General features: G+C 53.6%; 2 protein-coding genes across 4 annotated transcripts in view; both read right to left on the bottom strand.

The window, feature by feature from the left end:
* Window positions 1–7966, bottom strand: part of LOC140686021 (heparan sulfate glucosamine 3-O-sulfotransferase 3B1) — a 74464-nt gene extending 66498 nt beyond the window's left edge. For both annotated transcript variants that reach the window (XR_012059438.1, XM_072938402.1), the window contains exon 1: window positions 6133–7966. Coding sequence is in view for 1 of the 2 variants with exons in the window: in XM_072938402.1 (XP_072794503.1) it covers window positions 6133–7235 (1103 nt within the window). In the remaining variant the exon portion in view is untranslated. The remainder of the gene's footprint in view (window positions 1–6132) is intronic.
* A 15939-nt stretch (window positions 7967–23905) lies between these two features.
* The window catches only part of COX10 (cytochrome c oxidase assembly factor heme A:farnesyltransferase COX10), a 94042-nt gene continuing 91164 nt past the window's right edge, over window positions 23906–26783 (bottom strand). For both annotated transcript variants that reach the window (XM_006213835.4, XM_072938401.1), the window contains one exon: window positions 23906–25799. In XM_006213835.4, coding sequence (XP_006213897.3) covers window positions 25393–25799 — 407 coding nt within the window. In that variant the 3' untranslated portion in view covers window positions 23906–25392. The remainder of the gene's footprint in view (window positions 25800–26783) is intronic.

The following is a 26783-nucleotide window of genomic DNA, read 5'->3' as shown; positions in this document are numbered from 1 at the left end:
TGTGTATTTAAAGGAAAAATTTCAGCTATATTCTAAAAGAAACCAATGTCACCCTTATCTACGTGCAGAGGAAATTAATGGAGGGGGTTTATTAGCACTGGCAGTAATTTAACACAGTCTCTGGGCTACAATGACAATTATTTATTATCATATTAGTAAGCTGGTCATTGCTCCTTACCTCCTAAACTTTTTCCCAAATCTGAAATCACAAAGAGAAAGCAACACACCCTAACATCAGTTTTATGTGATGTTAAGTTTTATTTTGGTATAGTTTGAGATGAATAGGAGAGTTCTAACAAGGAGATCTTTTAAATATTAAAAAAAAAAAGTTTCATGCTCCACTCATGAGAAGTTTTCAAAGATACCAGTGTCTCATTTCTTTCCAGTCGTGGTAAATGTTTCCACTGGAGGTAGACGGCATCTTGTATTCATTACCCGTGAAAATACGCCACCGACCTGGGGAGTTCATTTTGCTGGGATGCCTGACTATTCCGACAGGCTGGCGCTGAAATATCCCTTACTGTCTGAAATCACTGACTGCTAAATGAGAGAGGTAGCTCCCTATTTGGAAACTAAGTCTATTCACAGCAAAAGAAATGTTCATTATGCTGTGCCTTTGGAGTGGACATTTTGTGTTTCTGTCAATCAACTTCATTTCCATGTTCATAGAGTTGAGAGCATAAAGTATTCAAAAACCACTGACATAGAAAACGCTGGGCAGGCAGCATTGGTCATGTATTTCAGTCCCAAAGCTTTAAATAAATGCTACTTCCCTGATTCATAACACTAGCTGACTGCTGATTTTTTTTTTTTCAGTCCTGGTGTGCCTTTAATTCTAAATACTTTAAGTGATACAAAGGGTCATCTTCTATAATCAGAAAACCTGATATCCTACAGCATGTTTTAAACAAGGTAGATCAGCATACATATTTGGAATGGGGTTGGGGGACATACTGATTTTTCAAAGTATCTAAAAAGCTTTTTCTTCAGATGAAAATAAAAACATCAAACTAGAAAATAAAAACAAGCTGTGACACGTCCATTTAAAATTTCAAATAATATAACTTTAGCTGGGAAGAATGTCTTTTTATAAGTATTAGTCTATATTAAATTGGAAATTTTCAATAATCAGGCTCCATTAAAAAAGCAAAATCTAGTTAAGTAGTTTAGTCAAATTATAGTATTCTATTTTGATAAATATTTTTGAAGACATGGGCTGCAACCTAGTTTTTAGAGACCTGTCCAATAATAATAGCACATCATTTGGAAGATAATAAGTGTAATTTAATTCATGCATTTCAGCATTTTATTTACCTAAAGCAAATAGGTTGCTATTAAAAATTGACTATTTTATTAACTCAGAGCATCTGGGAAAACACTTATGATTAGGTTAATTTATGTTATATTTTCCCCTCAACTTGTAAAAGATTAATCAACCATTTTATGGTCTAATTTAGGTGCCTAATTGAAAACAGAGCTCAACACATGCTACACTGTCTTGCTAATAAATCTTGACAGCTTTGTAACATGATGGTTTGTATTTCAAATTGTTGCATATAAATGTAATTTTTGATCTTCACCCAGCAGCCTGAAGTGAGCTGCATACTTGGTTTAAACTCCTGGGCTGAGAAAATGCAATTACTTCAAAAAGGATTATCCCCTATGAGATCTTATCTTAAATTTCCCTTAGGGAAGACAGACACAGTATTTGCCACCAAGTTTTTAGAAATAGAGTAGGGAAATAGGAGGGAAGTTAGTTTTCTCAGCATTTGTTCAGTTTAAAATGTAGGAGAACTTGCTGCTAGCTTTCAAGGAGGAGATTTATGGAGTTACTGGATTTTAGATTCTAATTCTAAAAAACATCGACTCAAAGTGTTAGTTATAATTGTCTTCTGGTTAATAAGCACAAGTTTTCAGTCTTGATTTGAAGCACTGTACTTTTTAAAATAACTAAGTTCACTCCAAGAGCTTTAAGAACATCTTATTTAACCCTAAGTTCTCCCACATCGCCCAGCCTTAAAAAGGACAAATGGGAGAGAATAAATCTGGTCTCAGTGGGGGCCCTCGCTGTGTTTTCTCAGCCTTTGTACTTCAGGATATTTTTGTCATTTTAATGACTCCATTGATTCTAACTGTCCTGTGCAGGCAGAGAAAGAAAGATGCCCTGGTGATGTAGTCAGCCCCAACTAGTTATCACCAACTGTGGATGTCCGAACTCTCCTGTTCTGATGCGGGTTTTCTTTTAAAGTGAATGACGAAGAGTGCAACCCTCACTGAGGCCACTCCAACTTAAAAACAAACTCAGTTTTGAACTCATCATATAAGACCAACAACATGTTTTTGTCACTTAAGTGAGTGAGAATGGCACAGAGTGACCTCTGGAGGAGGCATGCCTGGGTTGGTAAATCAGCTTTGGCATTTTCTAGCTGTGAGACATTGGACTGGTTGCTTAACCTCTCTGGGCCTGTGTTTCCTCATCTGTAAAAGTACCTACTTCAGAGGATGGTAATGAGGATTAAATTTGCTAATCCTGTAAAACTGGAAACAGTGCCTGGCACATAGGGAAAACATTCGGTAAGTGTTAGCTACCAACATTATTAAACCACATACACACACACACGCACACACGCGCACACACACACACAAAGAGCACTTTTTTTTTCATGTGGCCACAGCACTAAGGTGTCAGCTTAGTTTGTACAACCAAAAATGGAAAGAAGAGTCAAGGTGGGGAAGGAGTTTCTGACACTATAAAGTCTAAGGAATATTTCTATATAAAAAATAGTAATTACACAATATTTGCCTAACTTAAATCCCAAACTGAGGTCATTAAAATTTGTGAAAATCTACCAGACTTAAACTAAATCAAAAAGAGAAACTTGTTAAAGAATCTATGTATTTCATTTTTGATCATTCAAAGTTTAAATCACGTTGAAAGCCTACAAGTGCAGGTCGGGTGAGGCTGGCATGTGTGAAATTCTCCTGGACCACTTCCCCCTGTTTCTCAGACACCATCACCCCAGTGCAACAGACAGTAAGGGCTACTTTCACCAGAAGTCCTGATCAGGCATCCATGGGGTCCTCACAAGCACTTGCTAAGTTGGGGAGGCCTGATTCAAGAAGGAGCTGGATAATGAACCAGAAAAATAAATCCAGAAGAGTTTTAATCCCAGACTAAAACAAACTTGGGTTCCAGAGCAGACGCGCTGCCCAGCCATTTGATTTTCACAGCCCTTAGGGCGGCGGCAAACCTGCCCTCTGGCCGGTAGGGAGGTCAGCTGGGCAGGGCACCACCGCAGTGAGCTCCATCCCAGCAGGGTCCCTCCGTGGGGGCCGATGGCTTCCCCTTACTCCACGTGGAAGGAACTACAATTAACTTGGGAAACGTGTAAATCCGCCCAGGCTCCGGGTTACTGGTTAGGCCCCTGGCAGGGCCGTGTATCAGTCGATGAAACCCAACAGCAACTCGTTCGGACAGAACCAATCTCTCCTTCTCCGACCGACTCCGATGACGATCCTTGGATTCAACCATCCGTGCCTGTGCTGTTTAACGCCCTCAGAATGTTTAAATGCCTTCAGAATGTCTCCCCTCTCCTCTTTTCTAGCTTTGAGGATTTGTTTTAACCACTTGTTTCTGAACTGCAGTTCTGGCTAATTATTGTTTATGCTTTTCTCCAATCTGCTGCCTGATTGCACAGACGGAGCGGGAGATGCCAGGGAGCGCACCTCTGGGCTGGCGGACAGAACTCGGGGAGACGGGCGTGGGGGGTGGGGGGGGTGGACACCGGATTTTAGGAAAAGCCTTCAGGGTCAGGCTTCTGCTCCCGGTGTGGTCTGCTTTTCAAGTTAAAACGGCTGCCTTCAAAATAATTAAGTCCACACATTCGCCTAGACATTCAGAATATTCTAAGTTAATTAAAAGTTTTAATTAAGCAGATGGCATTTAAAAGATTTTTTTCTTTGGAAAAAAAAATCCTTTAACCCTGTGGCCACGGGAACGCAGTTTCTGGGGCGAGCGGCCGTTCGCTCCTTCCGCCGGCGCTCCGCGCCATCACCGCCGCGGGCCCTGGGCCTCCGGGCCGGACAGTCCGGCTCATCAGTGGAGGGCGGTGGCTCGGGAGGAGGACGAACTTCCCGCCTCCCGCCGCCCGGCAAAGCCCCCGCGCCCCCCAAGCCCAGCTGCGCGTATCCCAGCCCCAGGCGCCGGGCCCACCCGAAGCTCGGGGCTCGCTCCCGGCTGCAGGCGCGCGGCCAGCGTTGCCAGTGCGACTTCGTTCTTTATTCAGCGTTTTCGAGTCAATCAAAAGGAACGTGGCAGGTGGAGGGCGGCCGTCTAAGAAATGGCGTGAATCTTCCTGTGGGGATTTCCGCAGCCTGCCCCAGGTGCTTCTAAAACCTCCTGACACTCAGGATTAACTGATTTTCCTGCCAGTTCCTCCCAGCCCGGCTCCCAGTGCGCCCGATCTCAGACAATCCCGGCCTCTGGTGGGTTCTACCTGGAAGCGCGCTAGTTACAGGCTACCATCCGGGCCTGCGGAATCATCACCCCAGGAGGAGGAGCGGTGGCAGAAGTCATGGCAACAATACAATCCATGACAACAGCTGCCCGTTAGAGAGGCCCGCATCTGCCCGCCGGGCACCTGGCTGCGCCGCGGAGAACATGCTGCCCACTGCGCAGACGAGAGCACTGAGGCCCACGCGACCAGCGAGCTGCCAGGGCCGGGACGCGGATCCAGGCGTCTGGCCCCAGAGCCCTCATTCGCATCAGACGGGGTCCAGGGCCCCGGGACGGTGGGCAGGGTGACTGTCACGGCTGGCTAAGCCTCAAGACTTGGGCAACTCCTGACAATAATAAAAACATTAGGACAAAGGGGAAGGGGAGGGAGAGGCTGGGAAGAGAGCGGTTTTAATCCGCTCCTTCGGACTACTTTTATCTTTCAACCGTCCCCGTCCCCAAAGAGGGGATAGGGGCAGGGAATGGGGTTCGGGTGGATCCTCCCTTTTGTTTTCCGAAGCCTCCAGCATCCTGCAGGCTAACTGGCCTGGAGGGGTGCCGGGGACTCCAGAGAGTCATGACTGTGGGGATTGTAGGTGGTGGCCGGGGACAAGGGGCAGGGGCCGATCGGCGATGAGATTTCCGAAGGCCGGTCTGCACCCCCTGCCCACCTGCAAAACTCACCAGCAACTCGGTCAACCGACAGCTCAGTCCAAAGACAGCAGGAAGTACTGGGCAGAGGTCGTGATTATGACCCCGGGGGGCTGCTGTCCCTTTGGAACCGGACCCATCACCCAACACGAGAACCGAGTTTCCAGAAGCCCGGACCTCTGCGCAACCCGCGTTTCTCAATCAACTGGCCCCGACTATTCTTTGAACCCCGAAGTGTCACGTACGCTCAGAGACACGCGCCCCTGCCCTGGCTGTTTGTGTACCCCGGCCGGGAGGCGGAAACCGGCAGGCCGAGCCCCGGGCGCAGAGAAGCCTTCAAGGCCGCGCGCCGCTCCCGCCGGCTGCAGTGCGCGCCTTTGCCCGACAGGGACCAGCACTGTTCCACGAGCCGCCCGCCGCCCGCCCGCCGGCTCACCCTCCCGAGCCCAGGCTGCTCGCCCGCGAAGCGGGTCTGACCCTCTTCGGAAAGTGAACAGCCTCCACCGGGCTCCGCAGGACGGCGTCGCTCCCACCCCATCTCCATTTGGGCAGCAGAAGCTGCTATAGAAGTTGCTCTGGAGCAGAGAGGGCGACCGGCGGGGCGCAGACCGCCCTGGATCCGAGAGGAAAAATGAAAAAAAGAGCAACGCTGGCTTGATTGGTTTGGGGCACGGCCACAGAGGGTTGCGCGGTTCCCTGAGCACCGTCCCAGTCGCTGCCCCACTTCTTTGGAGAGAGATTGCCTGATTAATTCTAGGGCATCGAGGGCCACTGAGCCGCCAGGGCTCCTCGAGAAGTTTCCCTGGGCTGTGGCGAAAGCAGAGCCCAGCGCACCCCGAACCGCGCGGTCCTTGCTCGGACCCTCCCCGCCCCGGTGGCCCGAAGCTGTGCTCCCGTCACTCCCCCAGCACAGGCCACGCCTTCCTCCTCTCCCCGTCGGGATCGCGGCTGGCGCCTCTGGCCCTGGCCCTGCCGGGGAAACTCACCGGTACCAGGCGAGGCCCTTGTGGTAGTTGCGGTCGAAGAAGTGGGGCTCGGCGCCCACGGCGCGCACGTCAGGGTGCACGCGCAGGAACTCCAGCAGCGCCCGCGTGCCGCCCTTCTTCACGCCGATGATGATGGCCTGCGGCAGCTGCTTGCTCCCGGACCCACTGAAGAAGCTGGAGATGGGGCTGGGGGAGTCCGGCGCCTCGGGACTCTGCTCCTCCTGGCTCCCGGCGCCCACCGCCGTCTCCCTGCCGGCAGCCAACGGAGTGGCTGGTGCCGCCGGGAACGGCAGCCTGGAAGGAGGCCCTTCGGGACCCGCGGCCAGGGCTGGCGGGGCGTGGGCGGCGCGGGACCCCGAGCCCAGCAGCAGCAGCCCGGGCGCCGCGGCGCACGAGCCGGCGCACGAGTACAGGAACAAGTAGAGCCAGATGCAGAGCATGGCGAAAAGCAGCGCGAGCTTCCTCCTCACCAGTGGCGGGGGTGGCGGCGGCTGCGGCAGGAGCCGGCCGGGGACATCGAGGCAGGATCGGCCGCCGCTCAGGCGCTGCCCCATGCGCTGCCCGCGGGCGCGGCGAGGGACATGGCTCAGCACATGGCGCAGGTCCCTCCGGAGCAGTGAGCGCGGAGAGAGTTCCCTGGACCGCGGGAGGTGCAGCTTATTGCCCTCGCGCGCCCGTGGCCGCTGCTGCCGCCGCTGCTGCTGCTGCTGCTGCTGCTGCTGCTCTTCCCCAGGTGGCGGCGGCAGCTGTAGCGGCGGCGGCTTTTGACATGATGCCCGGAGGAGCCGCAACTGGAACGAAAGTCGGGTGGTGGCAAATGCCGGCCAGGGGCTGCTCCTGCGGCGCGACGCCGCGCTTAGGGCCAGCAAAGAGCCGCACTCCCGAGTCCTGGCTCCTCCAGACGGTGTGCACCGCGCGGCCGCTCGCCGGGACTGCCTCCTCGCGGTCCTGCGAACTGAGCGCTGAGCGCAGCCCCGGCTCTTCCCCGCGGAGGCTGCGAAGGAAAGCTGCGCAGGAAGAGAGCCGAAGGCCGAGGCTGAGTGGGCGGGCCCGGACACCGGGAGTGACAGTCCGCTCCACCTACCAGAAACCCGGAGGGCCATGCAATTCCAGCCGCTTTGCTGAGGGTTCGGCAGCCAACCGGCTCCCGGAATGTGGGGGTGTGGAAAGGGTTTGGGGCGGTGGAGAGCAGTCTGGGGTTGCTATTGGCTGAGAGGCAAGGGGCGGGCTCAGAGGGACTAAGCCCGGGGTCGGTGACAGGAGCAGCTGGTAGGAAGGATGCTGGAGAGACCCAGCGCTGGGAGAGGACCGACCCTTGAGTGCTGCGCTCCGGCGCCCGCGCGCACTTCCGCACTCGCTCCCCAGGAGCCGGCCTTGTGTGGGGACGCGAGTCCCCATCCAGATGTTTCGCAGGCGGGATCCTGGTGGGTTTTTGTCAGAAGTAGGGAGGGGGTGGAGGAGAGTCATGCCGGAGATGCCCGCCCACCCCACGCCTTCAGGGACTGGCACCGCTTTAGGAAGTGGAAAACGCTGTCAACTTTTTTTTTTTTTAACGTTTAAAATCTTTCCTTCTCAGTCTTTGTAGGAGTTGATCTCTCTCGGGCTGCCGGTTAACTGGGGTCAGCGTAAACTATCCTCAGGAAAAGTTCTTCCCTCGCTTCCCAAACTGCCCGAGGAAAGAAAGTTCGGGGGAAAGAAGGGAGAATGTAACGGGGAGATAAAAACTGAGGGAAAGTTTCTCGGTCGAAAAGTGACTGTGAAAGTCATGTACAGAAAGTTTTGGCCGGTTATGAGTTTGTTGGGGACGTTAGGTGAAGACAATGTTCTCTTCCCTTTCCCCTGAATAAATATCGAAGCCAATACACTCACCTTCATTTAGGAGACGGTTTGGTTTGCTGACCTGTTACGCGAATTAAGTATCGTTTTTTCCCACTGATTTTTTCCCCTAAGTCAAACGTCAGCTTGGAGCAAATCGATCCCTGAGTTGCACTTAACAAAGTCCACTCCGAGCCTCTCCCCCGGGGTCTCTGCAAAGTGACCCGCCCGGGCGGGGCGGGGGCCGCGCTGCTGCGTTCCTGCCCCGCGTTCCGGTTGGAAGCGCGGGTGTTCACCCGGTGGCGTTCAGGAAGTTCTGGATGCCTGCGACCCGGCCCCGGCGGGGACAGCGGGCCTCCCACGTCCGGCCTCGCGCGGTTCCGGGACAGAGCGTTCCTTCCGATCCCGACCCCCCGCCTGGCCCCGGACGGAGCACGGCCCCCGCTGTCCTCCCGGTCCGCGCGGGCGGTCGGCGGAACTGGGGAGCCCCGTTCCCCTGCCGCGCTGTGCCCGCGCGCCTCGCTCTCCTCCCGAGGAAGCGTCCGGAGTCCCGCAGCTCCGTCCCGGGAGTCCAGTTCCCCTCCGTGGGCAGCACACCGAGAAAGCCGGGCGGCCGTGAGCGCCTCGGGTTCGAAAATGTGCCCGAGAGCGGCGGCGGCCTTCCGGCGGGGTTTGGGTGACCCTGCAGCCCCCACGGGGTCCCCGTGCGCAGCTGTGCTCCTGGTAACTCTTGAGCCCTAGACCTTTTCTACAGAACGGCTGAGGGGGAAATAATTTAGGGAGAGAACTTCCTCCCCATTTGCATTCGCGGGGAGAATTTCTTTCCAGCTCTTTCCCGCGCCCTCCCTTGGAAGCGACTTGTTCACCCTTTGTTTCTAGTGAGATTAATTTATTATTAGTTTATTTTAAACTTCTAGAACATGAGAATACATTTCTGCCCATTAGCTTAGCCCGACTCCCCCCCCCCCCTTTGGAAAGCCCGACTCTCTTCCCCAACTTTGGAAAAGTGAGAGGGAAAACGTTAGTGTCTCCGAAGGGTTTCTTCAAATTCGTGTTACTTCAGGGGGAAATGAAGTCACTGTCTCTAGTCTTGAGGCGGCTTCAGGTCTGCTGACTTCTGTGGACTTGGGAGGGTGGCAGTGGCTCACGATTTGCGCGTGTTCAGGCGAACTGCACCTCCCACGTGGCTGACTTCAGGCCTGGTTGGGTGTGACTGTTACACTTGTTTTTAAAAGGGTTTTGATGATTCTAGTAAAAATGGCCCCTGTCCTGAGGGTTAGCAAAGTTCAGTGTAAAGGGAAATACAGTGAACGAGTCTGCCGGATGTATTTAGGACTTTTATTTTTCCGGGGTGAAAGGAGGGAGAGAGTGGAAGCAAAGACGTGGGCATCAGGAATTGTCTGGGAGTTCCCCAAGCCCAGCGCCTCCGGGCCAAATCGCCGACGAATCCACCCGAGCGCACTGAGTCAGGAGCACCGAGCAGAGCGCGGCGCGGGGCTCTGCAGTAGGAGGTCCGCGGTGACCCGGACCTGAGCAGCTCTCGGTGGGCCGTTCAGCGGGGCGGAGTGGGCCATGCCCATGACCTGGCGCTTTGGCCCTTCCACCCGCTAGACTCTAGAGCCCCATGATGCGCCGCGAAACCTCCACGAGCGGCGGGCGCTGCAGGCTTCGCCCTCGGCCAATGCCGTCTCCCCCATCGTCCCATTTTGCGGATGCGGAACCCGAGGCCAGTCTGCACGGAGCTGCTGGAGAGTCTGACCGTGAACACAGTGTGAGCCTCTGCCCTTAACCTTTGCTCAGCAGTGCGGGGTCCCCCATGCCCGAACCTGGCGGTCAGCAAAACACGGCCACCCAGACCGGGAGAAAGGTTTCCCTTCGATAAACTTATTCAAAAGTTTCGTCCTCAGGAAACCTAGGTAGAAGCGAATCGAATTTCGGCACACTTGCAAGGTTTGTGTTTTACTTTGGTTGCGCTCACCTAATGGGGTGCTTGGCTAAGACCTGTGAGGCTTCTAACCTGGCAGGCAACGGACAAGCCGCCTCGGGAGCCATCTCCTGTCCCTTTGCCCCCAGGTCCCGCTGCCAGTGACCCGCTGTGCGACCCCAGTCGGGTCACTCTCTGGCCCTAAAATTCCCTCATCTGTATAGTAGGGCACTTGAGCCAAAAAATCTCCGCGATCTTTCACCCCTTAAGTTTCTCTGGTTCTGGGCTCGAGCCCCTGCCGCCCTCCGGCTCCCCAGGGCCAGGCCCACAGCTGCTCCTGCAAAGACCGCCCTTCCCGGGCTACCTGAGGTGGCCCTGGAGCCTCCGTTCCTGTCACCGGAACCCAGGCCCCACCCCCCCAACACCCGCCAGGTGCCCCTGCAAGGCAGCCCCTGGGTTGTCAGCTGCAGGCTGGCTCTGCCCTGAGCCCCGCGGCGCCCAGATGCCCGGCCGCAGGGGCGCGCCCCGACGGCTGCGGGGGGTGGGGTGGGGTCGCGGGGTCCCAGCACCCAGAGAAGGGGACCTGCCTCCTGCGAGCCCCAGGGCGGCAGCAGACCCAAATCAGAAATTCCTTGTAGGAGTGGGCGGAGGGCTCCACCGAGTGGAAACCGCTTCCCAGGCCGTGCTCCAGCTGCTCCTCACCGTGGGACGGGGCACCCACCCGCCCAGGGTTGGACCCGCCGCCCGACGCTGGGGCTCCGGGCAGCGTGACGTCGCAGGAGCGCTCCCGCGTCCCCAAAGAGGGGTGCCTGCTCTTGTTTTACGGATAAATAAGTCTGGTGCCCAGACTGGTTTGGTGGCTTGACTCCGGAGGAGTCAAGGTCGTGCTCTGGTTCCAACGCCCTCGCCCACGTAGCCCCCTGCTCTGGACCCGCAGCTTCCCTTGTCCGCTGGCCAACGGGGGCGGGCGTCGTGGGAAGACTGCGGACAGGGATTGACGCCCCTGGCTCCCTCTTGGCTGGGTCACCAACGGCAAGACACAGCTCCTGTAGGAAGTCCTCTCCACACAGCCTCGCTGTCACTAGGTTCTGGAATGGCTGTCTCCCAGGCCTTGGGTAGTGAGGACGCCTCCCCTTACCCGCGCCAAGGCACATGCTGTCCCTGTGTTCTCCCTCCAGCATCCCTGTGAGCAGCTCCTTTAATTGCACTCTAGGCTCATCACCCAGCGGGAGTGCGCCATGTGTTTCCTGCCAGGCCCCTGACTCCAGGACTGCGTTATTTCCCCTGATCTGGTTCCCAACCACTGCTGCGGGACTTTCAGTAAGCTTGTCTTTGCCCTCATTTGTTTTTCAGAAGGACTGTATTAGTTGTAATTCTTTGATAGTTTAGACAATTATTATTCTTACTACCCATTTTTTATTTAATTCATAGGCTTTATTTATTTTTTAGAGCAGTTTGGGGTTTACAGAAAAACTGGGGAAAATATAGAGACTTTCTGAGACACCCTTGCTCCCACTCCCACACAGATTCCCTCATCATTAACATGTCATTGCTGTGGTACATTTGTTACTACTAATGAGCCAATATTAACACGTTATTATTAACTACAGTCCACAGTTTACATTAGGGTTCAGTCTTTGCGTTATACAGTCCGCGAGTTCTGACAAAGGTATAATGACGCGTATTCACCCTCTGCCAGTACCAGGCAGAATAGTCCCACTGCCCTCAGTGGGACTGATTCTACGTATCGCTCCCTCCCTGCGAGCCCCTGGCAACCGCTGATCTTTTAACTGTCTCCAGAGCTCTGCCTTTTCCAGAATGTCATGCAGTTGGACTCACACAGTATATTGCCATTTTAAACTGAATCCTGCAACATACGTGAAAGGTTCCTCCATGTCTTTTCCTGGCTTGGTAGTTCAGTCCTTTTTATTGCTGACTAATATTCTGTCATCTGGGTGTATCACAGTTTATCCATTCACCCACTGAAGGACATCCTTCTTGCTTCCAAGTTTTGGCAACTATGAACAAAGTTGTTATAAACATTCATGTTTATTGGCCCAGTTTACAGGACGGCAGACTCACCTGCAGCAACACAGATGGGGCATCTTCCATCACTTCAATATTTACTTTTAAAAATCAAACCAAAATCCAGATTCCCTATCAATGCCCTTAAAATCCTGACCTACTTGTATCTGTCTGTCATCACAATGGGACCTCCACTGCCCAGTTTCCACCAGCCATAAGGGCTGACAAATACCCACAGGGACGGGTCTATACTGAAACTCGGCTTCCAAAACTGCTTCTTCCCTCGTGCAGAGAGAGCAGGGCCAGGAAATGGTAGAACCACACCCAGGAGTGCAGGTGCCCTACTGTCAATTGTCCAGGGAACTGAAAGAGCTTTTGAAGTAGCAGGTGGCAGTCTGAGAGCCTTCGAACCAGGTTCTACTTACTTACTGGCTAAAGAGGAATCTTTTTTAAATCGAAGAGACAATCTTCAGAGGTACCTGGGGGGTGGGCATCAGTGGCTCTTACAACTTATCTCCCAAAGGTCTATACAGTTAGAAGATATTTCAAATTGATTCCTCTTAAAGGGGCAGGAAGAAAGTGGACATAGTATCGTGCAGACCGACAGCCCCAGACTTGCTAAAGTCACATAGGGATTTTTCTCAAAGCAAACCTGTTGAAATATAACTTGCCATCCCTTCTAAATCTTGAGACACGTTCATCCTGGAATTTTGCCTACAGCCAGGTGTCTGTTTTTGAGAATAGTCACCAGGTTCTCCAACCTGTTTTAATAACTGCAAAGGCACACTATTCCTTAATCTGTTCCGCATCCTAAAGGCTGCAAGTTCCAGAAGTTTCCATGCTCTGCTCCGCTGTCCTTTATTCTCACCACTTAAGTGACTCCACATTCACTTCACTGTTGATGCTTTCGCCCCTCTCGTTTCTGTCCATTCTTTTCCACTTTCCACTCTTCCTCTCTCTGGGAAATCACCTTTGTAACCTATTCCTCATTTTCAGTCCCCAGTAGTCACCAAACAGGCTGAAGTAACAGATAAGTGAATTTCCCGGCATCCTAATCACTGCCCCGCCCCTTGCTTTGCTAAGTGCATTATGGAAAACATGGCCCTACAAGGAAGATGTTTCCTGTTGCCTTCCATCTGCACTTAAGTAACATCTTAACTTTGAGCTTTTGGGAAACCTGTTTGAAATAGGAACACTTGGTACTTTTTGTGAAGTTAAAGGCGTGAGTATAAAATAATGATGATGACTTTCATCAGCCACCCACGAAAATTAGTTCTGTTGCTGAAAAGCCAGCTTTGTCTCCATAGTCGTCTGCCCACCCCTTAAACGTAAAACTGCCTGATTTCAAAACTTACTGAAAAGCTGCAGTGATCCAAACAACGTGGTACAGGCATAAAGACAGACAAACAGACCAAGAGAATCAAACAGAGCCCAGACAGGGAGCCCACCTTCTTATATGTGGTCATACATTTTCAACATGGGTCGCATACTGTTCGATGGAAGGGACAGTCTTTTCAGCAAATAGTTCTGGGGAAAATGATAACCATGAAATGACGCTGGGTCCTTGCCTTACATCATATATGAAAATTAACTCAAAGTAGATTAAAGACCTAAATTTAAGAGCTAAAATTATCAAATTCTTTTTTTTTTTTTTTGGTGGAGGAGGTAATTAGATTTATTGACTCTAATGGAGGAAATGGGGATTGAACCCAGGACCTGCTGCATGCTAAGAACACACTCTATCACTGAGCTATATACCATCCCCTCAAAACGATCAAATCCTTAGAAGAAGACAAAGGGGAAAAATTTCATGACCCTGGATTTGGCAATGACACCAGCAAAGAGCAAAGTGCGATCCTCCGGGTAGTCTATGACCCTCGGGCAGAAAAAAGGCCACGGCTACTGCGAAGTGGGTGCAGGATTACAGATCAGAAGCAGATCAGACCTCATCAAATACAGCAGTAAAGAGTCTTTGCAGATGAGAGAAGACACAGCACAAAGTGGCTTGAGCCCAGAATATCGACTGGCTCATGTAAGTAGAAAGTCCAGGGCAGCCTCAGGCACTGTTAGATTCAGGGGCTTAGACAGAGCCGCCGGGAACTGGCCTCTCTTGGCTCTTTGCTCTGCCTTCCCCTGCGGTGGCCAGTTTCTCAGAGAGGCCATCCTCGGGGTGATAAGACGGCAGCCAGCCATCCCGGGCTTATGTCCCTATAAGGGCAAGTCCAAGAGTTCAATTCCAAGTCTGAGACCTGATGCTCAGGATTATGCATTGGACCACAGGCCCAGTCCTGGCCCAAAGGATGCAGCCCTTGCACTGATCAAGCCCAGGTAAGGTGTCACCTGTAGTACCTGGTTAGAGTTGGCCCCATCCAAACCCTGTGGGCTGAGTGCAGAGAGGGGGTCCTGCACGGGGAATCAGGGTGCCATTAAAGGAATAAAGGTGAACAGTTGGCTTCATGTCAAAAATAACAAGGTGTCCACTACACGGATTTTTAATCTGTGCGTATTTGAGAGTAATTCTAAGATGGTGGTTCTCACTGGGGTGTGATTTTGTCCCCGGTGGACACTGGCACTTTGTGGGAACGTTTTTGGTTTTCACAACTGGGAGATGCTACTGGCATCTAGTGGCTGGAGGCCAGGGGTGCTGCTGAGATCCTAGGATTTTATAAGACATCACTCCATCTCCCCAAAAAGAATTATTTGGCCCAAAACATCAGTGGTACTGAAGATGAGAAACTCTGTTCTGAGACCTAGAATGCAGACATGGCAGCTGTGACCTGCCTCATCCAAAGGGAGAGAAAGATTTCTGTCCAGTTCCGCTGGGAACACTCCTGCTCCTGAAGCTTAAGAAACCTGTTGGCCCCTAAAGATGGGTAAGAGGCCCCCGAGGCATCCCTGCTTCCTTTACCTCTTCTGGGGCTGGAGCCAACCTTCCAGCCCCTCCATCTGTGAATCAGGAATTATAATCATTGAAAGGACCGTATTAGGTCCAAAGTAGTTCAGTGGGAAAGTTCTATAACTCTAGATTATGGGCAACAGTTAACATGCCAGACGGTGAGCAGTGGCCTGTGCTCTGGGTGACAACCGGTCAGGTGGCTCAGCAATTCCCATCAACTCCATCTGCAGTGTTTGGACAAGGTGCCCACCCGTCTGCACTGACTGTCCTTTTGTCCACATGGGCACCAGGGTCAGAGCTTCTGGAGCACATCCCTTGGGGCTCCCAGTGGTACCCCTGTGCCAATGATGTGTATCGCAGGAAGGCAGGCAAAGGACCGTGAGTTTTCCTTCATGTCGTCAACTGGGATGCTATTGGCTGCAGATGACTGAAAGCCTGACTCAGATTGTTTTTTAATAATTACTAGTTTTATTGAATGTTTACTATATGCAGAATATTTTATAAATTGTATCTATTTTTTTTAAATTGGAGTATAGTCCGTTTACAATGTTGTATCAATTTCTGGTGGACAGCATAATGTTTCAGTCATACATGTACATGCATATATTCCTTGTCATATTCCTTTCATTATAGGTAGTTTGGTGCAGCCATTATGGAAAACCATATGGAGAACTAAACTCCATTAAAAAACTAAAAATAGACTTACCCCATGACCCAGCAATCCCACTCCCAGGCATAGACCTGGAGGAAGCTCTAATTCAAAAAGGCACATGCACCTCAGTGCTCAGATTGTTTTAAACAATAGGCAATCAATTATTTCAGTAACAGTAAGCCCAGAGGTCCTGCAGACCTATGCAGAAGACTGCAGGTTTCCTCGCGTTTTACTGGTCAGGATCAAGTCGCGTGCTCACCCCTACACTGACTCCTTGCAAGTGAAATGGGATCACGCTGGTCAGCTTGGGAGTCCAGTCACCTGGAGCAGAACAGATGCAGGGTGTCTGCCTGGTGACCACTGTACCCAGTTAGCAGAGGGTGCTCGCTGACCCTTGCCAGGAGAAGTTGCCCTCCCTGGTGTCACAGCAGGTCGGGACTGTGTCTAACCACCAGGTCTGTGACTGTTGCCGAGTCCTGTCCGAGACCATCTGCGAGCTGGGATCACAGTGGGATGGCAGCCATCGTTGGTTATAAATAAAGAACCAGCTCAGGACGCTCCACAAGGGTGGGGCTGAGCAGGCGCTTCTCTTGGTAGTGATCTATTGAAGAGCTTCCTCAAGGAAGAGTGTAGGCGGAATGTTTAAGACTAACAGGGTTAAAAGGAACTTCGTTTTTGTCTGTCCAGCAAGTCTTTGGAAAGTAGCCCAAACGCTGAGCTCCCGTAATCCTGTGGGCTGAGTTCCAAGACACCAAAGGGGACACCTGACCAGCCATTACACTATAAAGTAACGAAGTCTTTCGACGCCCCAGCCAGAGATGGAGGGACCCCTGCTCACGTTGGTTCAGGCGACTCTGCATTTGAGGGGCTGTCGTTTGTGGTCCATTCCAGGTAGCCATCACCTTCTTCAGGGGCAGGAGAGTTTATGAAGGAAACTACGTAGCAAAAGACTTTGGCAGCTACAAGTTTTCACGTTTGTGGTACATTAAAAAATGTGCAAACACAAACGAAAAACAGTAACCCTCATGAAGGAGCACATTTATGTGCAATTCGCTGTCCTTTATTCATTTTTTATTATTACCAATCACTGAATAGTCTAGTCCCAATCTTGAATATTTTGCCTTGAAGCCAGGCCCTTGAAGACCAGAGCTCTGTAATTCTTCTCTGATCAACACTAAATGTCCTTCAGGAAACCTTTTTGAACTTCTTGAATTTCTTTCATTGACAAGCTCCCAGTTGCCACATTGCAGTAAAGGGCTTCGCTGTCCCCCAACTCTGTCAGCGTTGCCCTCAGAGACAGCAGGCGGTGCGGGCTGGTCCCCCCGTGGAACATTCTGGACAGAAGGTGAGAGATTTGTGAGCTGGAGCATCTGACTGCCGGCGGGAGACCTTCTAGGCCTCTCTCTTTGCCACTGTAATCGGCTACATTCGGGGTGATGACCACTCTGTCAGTATGGGTGCCAAGGTCACTCACGGCTCTTGTTGGGGTCACCTGTGGCCTCTTGTCAGGGTCTCCTGTAGCCCCTACCTGTGACCCTGGGGGGAACAGGACTGTGGGAGAGGTGGAAAACAGGAGAGGACTTGGGGCCTGGGGTGGTGGGGGCAGCATGAAACCCGGGGAGTCTGGGGCTGGCTTGGGAACCCCCACAGAGGGGAACAGGTTGGGGGCGCCTCCCTGGTTCCCTGCTGTACCCAACAGCCAATTAATTTTCACCTTTTCGATGTTGGGGGCTGTGAGTCCATCACTGGTCACATTTGTTTCCTAGTGAAGCAGGCTCAGGGAGCAGACGGACCAGGGTCTCAACTGAGGGCCCAAAGGGGGTGGCCCTCTGCCTCTCCCGTGGCCGCAGAGAACTCAGCCACTGACACCATCCTACCCACCCCCACCGAGACCCGGCTAATCGCAGATCAGAACTGGCTAATTCCTTGTTCCTGAGCCGTCCCAGGATCGGTGTGTCACAGCTGTCTGCCGGGACGCCGGGGGCGCGAATACATATGTTAGTGCCTTTGATCTCTGAGCACAGTGACGTAGATTTATCAAATGTTTGCCTCTTTCTGCCTCTTTGAAAGGCTGATTTATAGGACGCAGCCTTAGCCTCCCTTCCTTTCTTGAAATATGAAGTGTTCGTGAGTAGCCGGGGTAATATTTAATATCCTGCCAAGGAGCCTTTCGCTTAGGCTGACAAATGAACTACATCCCCACCAAATGGCCTACATCTGTTTGGGCTCCTCTTTTTGACTCAACAAATTAGCATTAAAATGCCTCTCGGAGGAAGCCAAGTGTCCCTTTCTAGATGAGGGAGCAGGGACAATTCCAGGGAGAGGACCACTGCCCTGGAGCGGGCGCCCCATGTGCGGCTGTTTCCCTGTCCCTCGGTGTCTGGGCAGGAGCTGGGCTGCGGGCTGCGGGCCAGGGAGCACGGAGACCCCGGCTGGTGGGGAGATGCCTGGCCCCCGTGGCCCACCAGAGCGTAGGGTTGGGGTCCCGTGGAAAACGGACCTGCCTGGCCCATTCTTGGCTCTTCAATCCAAAGGAGTTTTCCCTAATCGATTCCAGAGGAAGTGTCTTCCGAGAAGCACTTTCTCTGGAGAAGAAAGCGCTGGGTTGACGGGTGCGGATGCAAGGGCTCTGCGGGAGGAGCTGCCCCCCCTGAAGAGGGCACTGGCCTGGGAAGTCCCGGGTGCGGCTGCCTTGGCAGTAAAACGTTCTGGGTTTTCACCTTGTTAGTGGCCTTGCAATGAACTGACCTCAGTCAGGGCCTGTATATAAAGGAGATCTTTCTTCGCAACGAGTCGGGGACCACAGGTGTCATACGGTTGGGACAGGCTTGCCATCCTGGCTATGGGCGGCAGTGTCTGAGGGTCTGCACAGCAGCTGGGGCTGTCTGCTGGGAGCCCTCTCCCGGGGCCCACGCCCTCAAGCCCTGACCCCAAGGCCTCTCTGAAATACCAAACTACAAAGTGTCTCCCCTTCATCCAGCCCCTCTTACCAAGTTTCTCAAGCCTTCACTATGGGAGGGGATGGCTCTCCCCTGCACACAGGCTCTGACTGGAAGCAGGCTGGCTGCGTTAAGAACAAGCACAAACCCTAAGTCAGGCCCACCAGGGCCAGCACCCCAATTCCAAGCCTTCCTCTCCCCCTAGGTTTGAACACGAGCTGTCTCCAGTCACCCCTCCCACACGCAGAGACAACCACTGCTTCAGGGTCTTTGTGTTTTCTTCTAGAGCTACGAAGGCATGGGAAGTTCGACTCCTTGTTCACTGCTGCACCGCTGGCGCCTGGCCCAAGGTGAGTAGTAATGAAATATTTGTGAATAAAGGGATGAGTCATTGTTTAAGGGTTGTCGGCTTCTTAAGGGGAGAGAGTTTGCCAAGAGTGGTGCCAACAATAAGTGGAGAAAACACTCTGCCTCCTGGATCAAACTGTGCCTGAAGCCAGATGCTTCTGGACCTTTCAACTATAGGAACCCATACATTTCTTCTCATAAGCCAGTTTCACCTGGGTTTCCTGTCACTTGAAGTTACAAACCAAAACTGGTACAGGAAGGCTGGTTAATGGTTAACTAATGAGGATGCACTGTGCCATGAAATTAACTGTGAATTTTTCTCCGAGGCTGGTTCTCTGTAGATCATCCGTATTTTGGAAGTGAACAAATGCCAACTGGCAGTCAGAGAGGCCTGGATGAAACTCAGCCACAATTTAGGTAGGTTTTAGGGTGAAAAATCCCATTCTTATTTGGAAAGTGAATTCAGATGATCTGAGTGAAGAGGCAGGTGGATTATTCAAACTGGAGAGACTCAGTAGGTGGGGAGAAGCAGGGAAGGAGGGCGTAGTTCCCACTCTGGAAACGTCCGGGCAGAGGCACCAGACCCCGGCCCACCCTATCTCACTCAGAGGTCAGTGGGCTGCCTGTATTGGGGGGCCGGGTTGTGCATGCAAGAGGGGCTGGAGGACAGGCTGAGGCTGCTGGGTCCCCCACAGGAGGTTAGAGTGGCCATCCAGTAACCATAGGCAGAGGAGGGGAAGGGATGTGAACCGTGGAAGAGGCCCCTCAGGGAAGGCACCACCTTGCCTCCCACGCCAGGACCCCAGAATAGCCCAGGTTTGGCCTCCCTCTGCCCTGCTTCTGCGCTTCCAGCCTCTTCTCCCCGAGTCTCCCAACTACCTTTCATGCTGTGGCCTGAGCCTTCTCCCTACCGTGTTCCTGCCCTGCGTGACTCCTCGGGGCCCCCACTCCCTGAGGATGAAGTCCCGGCACCTGTGAAGTGGGCCCCGTCCGGTCCCTTGGCTTCTTGTCTCCACTCCAGCCCTCCCCGGCCCGCACAGCCCCGCCACCGCCACGCCATGCCCCTCGGGTCTCTGACCGGAGGCTCCCGCTAGCTCTGCTCCCACCCCCACATCTGGCGTCACAGCCGGCGGCCCACCCTGAGCTCTTTCCTCTGGACACAGGAACATGGCTGAGGTGATGCGCTGACACCAGACTGTCCCATAAAGAGAAGAGGGGTATGTGGGGCATGGGAGGGCCTGAGCCAAAGCAAGAGGCATGGGAACCGGGATCAGGAAGAAGATGCCACGAGGGCAGCTGTGAGAGAGCCAGGCGGCCCTAGGCGGGCCCTGCGGCCTGGAGGTAAGACCTGGGCTGGGGGTTCTGGAACTTTCCCCGTCAGCACCTCTGCTGCAGACGTTGCGGCCACGAGCATTTCCCCAGCATGACTGATTGGCCATGAGGCAAGTCTGCCGCGAAAGATAAAATACCTGACTGACAGTCTGGTCTCACCTGGTTGATGTGCACCGGCCTTCCTTCCAGTCAGCGGCGTTACGGATGGCTTGATGGAGTGGACAGACGACGGTGATTTGCTCCAAGAGCTGGTTTCTTATTTTGAGGCACTCTGCATTGGAAGGGAAGAGGCCAAGGGCCTGGAAGACGCAGGGTGGAGCCCACAGGCCCCGCAGGACTTTGCAGTGTCTGCTGGAGGACAGGTGACAGTGCGTCCGGGGCACACGGCAGGGAGAGGGCTTCACGACACGAGACAGGGCTTAGGTGCAAACTCAGAGCCCAACAATTGGAAACCGATACCTCTCTTAAGGAAGGAAGAAATTTCAGCAAAAAATAAAGTTTTTACCAAACGAGGAGATGGGCCAACAAACAGAAAAAGAAAAAAAGGATAATTCTATGAATGAAACACTTGGAAGACAAGAGTGTAGGTCCAATCATGAAATAAAGTCAGACATTTGCACAGTATTGCCATGAACCTACACATGTTATAGATGTATTCAGAAATTTAGATTTTGTAATGAAGCCTTTTTAATTCTGTTACTCATTTCTCATGTTTCATTGTGTCCTTTTTAAGGTCTTTTTTTTAAAAGCCTAGTATTTTATCCTTGGTTTTTTGTTGGGGGGGGCAGGGAGGTATTTAGGTTTATTAATTATTATTATTGTTATTATTTATTTATTTATTTAATGGCAGTGCTGGGGATTGAACCCAGGACCTCGTGCATGCTAAGCACACATTGCACCACTAAGCTACACCCTCCCCTCCCAATGTCCCTGGGACTCTCAAATTCTGGGGAAGAGACTGGGTGCCCTTTCTCTTCCCTCCCTGGGGACTCTACCTAGAGAGTAAGCTCTTGGGGGCTGGGGTGGAATCTGGGTTCATCCCTTTGTCCCCCTGAAGGCCTGGCTCTTGGCACCCTGGACGGCGCAATGGATGACAGAAATGGCTGTTGAGTCAACCTCGCTGATGCTGTGTCCAGGTTGCTGGTCTGGCGGTCGAGGCTGGGAAGGGCGGCAGGGGAGGTGGGGAGGCTTGTTTGTGTTTGCCCGGCTAATGCTCCCGGGATTGTCTGTCTTGTCACCTGGCCCCTCTTTCGATGTCTGCGGTGGGGTGGGGTTACTCACTCTGCTCTGCCTCCTCCTAAACTTCCTCCTTCCTACTTGCTCCCCTGTCCCAGCTCTGTTCCTGGCTTTGCTTTAGTGAGAGGAGCTGTGGGGCTGGAGCAGTTCCAGGAGGTGCCCCGGGCTGCTGTGTGCTCAGGACAGACTGGCTTTGGCCCCACCTTCACCCACCCAGTCCTCCTGACCTTCTGTGCACCTGTGGTCCCCATTCTTTCTGCCTTCACTTCCCAGGCAGCCCCCTAACTTATGAGCCGGGTTAGGGTTCCAAGCACATAAGCTGATCTGGGTGTCTGTGCTAGACCTCACCCGTGGAGGTGGAGCTGAGGCTCACACCAGCGGGGAGTGAGTCAGTGAATTCAGTGGAAGGCGATTATGGAAGATGGAGCCAGAGGAAACACGCTGGCCAGGAAGCTGACCTGGCTAAGAACTCCTTGCTGCTCAGCATCTGAGCCCAGGTAGCCTTGTAGGTGGAGAAAAGGGGAAAACGCACCACACTTCAGAAAACAAAGACCAGCGACGCCAGGAAGAAATGATAGTAACTCAACTCCAGTAATTTTCTTCACAAAGCATGTTGAGAGCTGCGTCTGCCCTGGACTCGGTCACGTGGGGCATGCGCCAACCTCCCCCTCCCTCGCGCTGGTCCTCCCGGAGCAGAGACAGAGCAGAGACGACTGTTCCTCCAGCTCCAGCCCCTCCCTTAATGCCACCCGAGGGAGCATCCACCACGTGGTCACCGACCGAGCACCTTCTGTTCTAGGTGCCCGTGCATCCAGCCATAGAGGTGGACGTTTCTGCCTTATTGAGCTTACGATGTGATGGTGCTGGTGGGGAGGCAGGGAGACCATGAATGGATAGGTGACACCTGCAGGCTGCACATGGACAGGTGCCCGGGGAGACACATTTCCCGAAAACCTTTCTCCCCTGAGTTCCTCCTGCAGTGGAGCCAGTTACAAGTGTCCCTGTGCCTGCAGTGTGCTGGGAAGGGGGTGGGTGGGTGATGCAGGACTGAGCCCCTGGCTCCAGCTGAACTCAGGAGTGGGCTCCAACCACACTGGAGTCAGCGAACAGGAGGAGCTTTGCTTCAGTCCAGGCACTGCCAGTGGGCAGGGAAGTGCTGAGTCCCAGAGATTTTCTTAGCAAAGCAAACGGGAGGTGAGGACAGATGGAAAAAAAGTAGACTAAATGATCAGAGGGAAATTCAACCTTGTACATACTCAGAGCAAAACACAACCTCCAATAACCTCACTTTTCTCCTCCAGGATGAGGGCGTGGGGCATTCAAAGCATATTTAAAGTGCGATGAGGGTGTTTTCACTGGGCAAGACAGACCCCACTTTTACGCCTGGAAAGAGAAAGCAGGCCTGGGAGCAGGCAACGGCGCCCCTCACTGGGGGCCTGCAGGAGCGGGCCCTCACGCGAACTCTGGTTTTACCCTTAACTGATACAGCGGTCTTACTAAAAGGCAGTTGGTGCAATTTTCCCAGAGTCAGAAGGAACACTGTGTTAAGAACCATGTTTTTTGACAAGCTAATTAAGGAACAGGACCTGACCCTTTTCCTGTCATTACTTTGCTGTATTATGAGATAACCAAAGTCCACTGTAATCCTGTTTCAAAGCTCAAGTCCCTTCTCCTATGAAGGTGGTCCCTTCTGTGTCCAGGCCTCCAGGCCTAGTCTTGACCTTGCAGCCTAGTGGCCTGAAGGACCAGGTGACAACTCTGCAGACTTTCCGGGCTGGTGTTACGCGGGGGGAGGAAACACTAGGGTGAGCAAATGCAGGCTTTCCTATCTTTGACCTCGAGTCCCCATGAGGCCCTCTGCACGCACATGCTCGTGACCCCCAAGAGCCAGGTGGCCAGTATTTCCCAGAGACCTGCCGAGGGGCGCTCGGAGCACACCGGCTTCACCACCACCACCACCCACCCCCGGCCCCGGGAAGTGCTGGAGGGAGGCGGTCAGCAGTCAGGGTCAGGGTCAGAGCCCCGGGCTGTGGAGAGGTGAAGCCCCAGGACATCAGGAGTCCCGATGCTTGGGGCGGAGAGGGTCACGGAGTGTGAATTCCACATTCCTGTGGGGACACGGGGGACCCAGGGGTGTTTGGGAAGGTGGTCATCTGAACAAAGGTGGCCCCCAGGAGGTGTGAGGAGCGGCAGGGGATGGTCAGAGAGGGGTTCCCGTGGAAGGTTCCCGTCACAGGGTCTGAGTGCAGGGGAGCTGGGACATCATTTGTCGTGCGGATGATGCACCAGCCACTGGTATTTTCTGAGCAGGAGAACAACAGGTCAGAAGGTCAGAGAGGCCCCACGGACGATCCCTTGGGTGATGGTTTTGCAGGAAGGAGGAGGGAGAGGGAGAGACTGGAGGATTCCAGATTCCAGGCAGAGCTGCCAGGGGCAGCGGGAATCTAGCCTGTACCTCTCCTGGGAGCACAGGCTGCTCACTTCCACCACCGCTAACAGAAATATCCGCGTGCCGTCTGTTCCTCTGCCAGCTCGGGGGGAGAGCGAGGCACGTGTTAGCGGTTCTACCAGGAGCCGGAGATGGAGGGGAATGATGTCACACACGCTGCAGTTCTGAGGTGCTGGTTTATTGCAGCAGGAAAAGAGAACCGATACACTTTACAAATCTGAGGGCTGGGGAAGCTCCCACCAGCTCCCGCAGCACACGCAGCCAGCACGCCTCTAGTTTCACTCTGATAAGTGGAAACAGAAATCAGATGCTAACTGTGATCGCTTTAGAAAGTTATGAGAGGACAGGCACATTACAGTGACTGTTCAAATGCTGCTCAAACTCCCCAAATGAACTCCTCCAGGGCAGCAATGGCCCTGGGGCCTGACTAATTAAAACACCCTGTTAAGCTTCAAGACCTTCAGACAGATGGGACTGGATGGTGGACAAGCGGGCAGACATGAAGGCTGAGGGACCTGCTGGTGACGGAGGCCATACCTTGCTGCGGGAACCCGCACACCTCCCAGGACCCAAAGCACCCCGCTGGGAGTCCAGCTCCTGCTTCTGACTCTCAAAGCTGCTGGACAGGTGCAGGCTGAGTTCTGAAGTCAGAAGACAGCAGGACGGAAAGGTGTTTCTCAGGAAAGGGACAGGAATGTGCGCCATGTGGGCTGGCTGGCCCAGCTCACCCTTTTCCAATTTCCCTTCTCCTCTGGCCTCCAGACGGTGCAGCAAGGAGGCCCTGCTGGCCGTGGTGCTGACTGAAGGGAACAGAGATGGATCCGGGCCAGAGGGATTCCTGGTTTTACATCCAGAGCAGACCTTTCCGGAAGGAAAAGCTCTGGCACCTCTTATATTTTAAAGTGAACTTTAGAGATGCTGCTGATTCCTTGGGGTTTCTGAAATGCTGATATGACTGGGCTTGGGGCACGGGCTAGCAGCCTGGTCTGAGATTCCCTGGGCAACCGTTTGGGATTCTTCCTCCAAAGGTCGTGCAGCAGCACATCTTTGGTATTCAGTTATGGTTTGAGGGGACGTGAGGTCGAGATTGTGTGTGGGGAAGAGGAAGCTAGATGAGGGGTCCTGGCTCAACCACAGGGAAGGGTGGCTGCGGCTGGCAGCTTGCACTTCCTCTGACATGGCCCGTGAGGGACCTGAGGCCACAAACCACAGATGTCCGCGGACGAGTGTGCACCTTGTTTGGCCGCCCTGGCAGGCCAGCAGGCAGGTGGGGAGTGTGTGGAGGCGCCAGAGAAGGAAGGCGCAGGTGCACATACGTGTGAGGGAGAAAACAATGGGAGTGGGATTGGAGGAAGGGCTATATAAAGACCCTCAAAGAGAAAAAGCATTCTCTCCTTGTGTCAATCTCCTGAGCCAACCCAGTTCTTACTTGGGGAGCATTTTGGACATCACCACTAAAAAACTTCCTGAGTGATCACTGAACACCAGATTATTTCACAATCTTGTCCTAAACCCAGCGATTTCTCTCCCCGTGCTTTGGAATTACCAAAATATTCTTGCCTAAGAGCAAAGGGAAAAAACCAACCCCAACAGCTGTACGTCTCCCTGTACGCGTTTTGCTCTTCCCCGCGTGCCAGCGTGACGTCAGCTCGGAGGCTCGCCCGCGCCGCTGCTCCCGGCCGGCGGCCGCTTGCAGCTGAGCATCAGCAGCAGGAGCAGGGGCAGGTGCCAGAGGCTGCAGAAGAACAGCTTCCTGGAGCTCTTCCGGTCCGCGTCGCGGTAGAACCGGAAGCCGAGGTAGGAGATATACAGGTTGATGGGCAAGGCGATGACGGGGAAGGTCCACGTGGTGACATCCAGGGCGGGGGCCGCGGCCGACAGCGCCACCAAGGCCAGGCAGTGGCGCAGGGCGACACGCCGGCACAGCGCCGGGTGCGTGACCGACATCATGCAGTAGCCTCCTCGGGAGTAGTCTTCGCGGAGGCCCCAGCTCAGGGCGTTGAAATGAGGGAACTGCCAGCAGTAGAGGATGCCTCCCAGAAGGAACGCTCCTGCACGGAGGTTTAGTAGAAAAGAGGGGGCAAGACACGCAGCCATCAGCGATTTACACAGGCGTCGTTTCCGCTCACCGGCTGCCGGGCCGGTGCTCCCCACCCACGACCGCACTGGGCCTCCTTTGGGTCCTCAGGTCCTCGCCCGTCTGTGCTCCCCTCTCCGCTCAGAGGTGGAGACGGCGGTGCGGGAGCTGAACGCTCTCCTCTCCAGGAGCCCGGGCCCTCACCTGGGCACCTGGGCACCTGGGCAGCGCTTCCTGCACCGCTGAGCGCCTGTAGCTCCTGTCGCGCCCCCCCCCCCGCCCCCACACCACGGAAACAGACCCGAAAGCCAGGCTTGTGAGGGAGGGGCCGGGGCAGCGAGGTGCAAGGACACTCCCAGCAGGTGGGCAGGTGGCAGCTCCCTGTTCGGCACCGACAGAACCGCATCACTGCAGGGCCGCCCGCTGGCCGGGCTCGTCGGGTGCGCGCACGTCACCGTCACCGGGGATGGGGGTTGCGGGGGCGCACCAGGGGGCACGTGGCCTGGGGAGGGCAGAGGACTCAACTGCGTGCCTTGAATGTGTAGGCCTCGGGCCCAGAGCCTGTGGCCCTGCAGTTTCTCAGGACAGGCGAACACCTGAGCGTCCTTAGCTCCTTTCTGCGGGACTGGGTCTCCCCCACAACACGGTGGGGTGAAGGCTGCCAGTTACCTCACTTAATCCGATTGCAGGATTTTACTTAGGTTTTATACTCCTCATTAAACAAACAAGTCAGATGATGCTAAATTCTCCAACAAGGGGTGAGGGTGGAACTCAGTAAGAGCCTGTCTGATACTAACCTCAGCTCCCGCGCTGCACTGAGCAGGTCTCTAGCTACTCCTGAGCAGACGGTTAATTCCTCATCGACTTACACAAAACACGTTTACCGGGCACCTGCTACAAGGCACTGGGGATACAACATGAGCACAGATCCACGTGGGCCCACAGCTCCGAGTTCACG

This window comes from Vicugna pacos, chromosome 16, assembly GCF_048564905.1.
Source record: "Vicugna pacos chromosome 16, VicPac4, whole genome shotgun sequence".
Taxonomy (NCBI): Eukaryota; Metazoa; Chordata; class Mammalia; order Artiodactyla; family Camelidae; genus Vicugna; species Vicugna pacos.
This window is presented reverse-complemented; position numbering and strand designations above follow the sequence as displayed.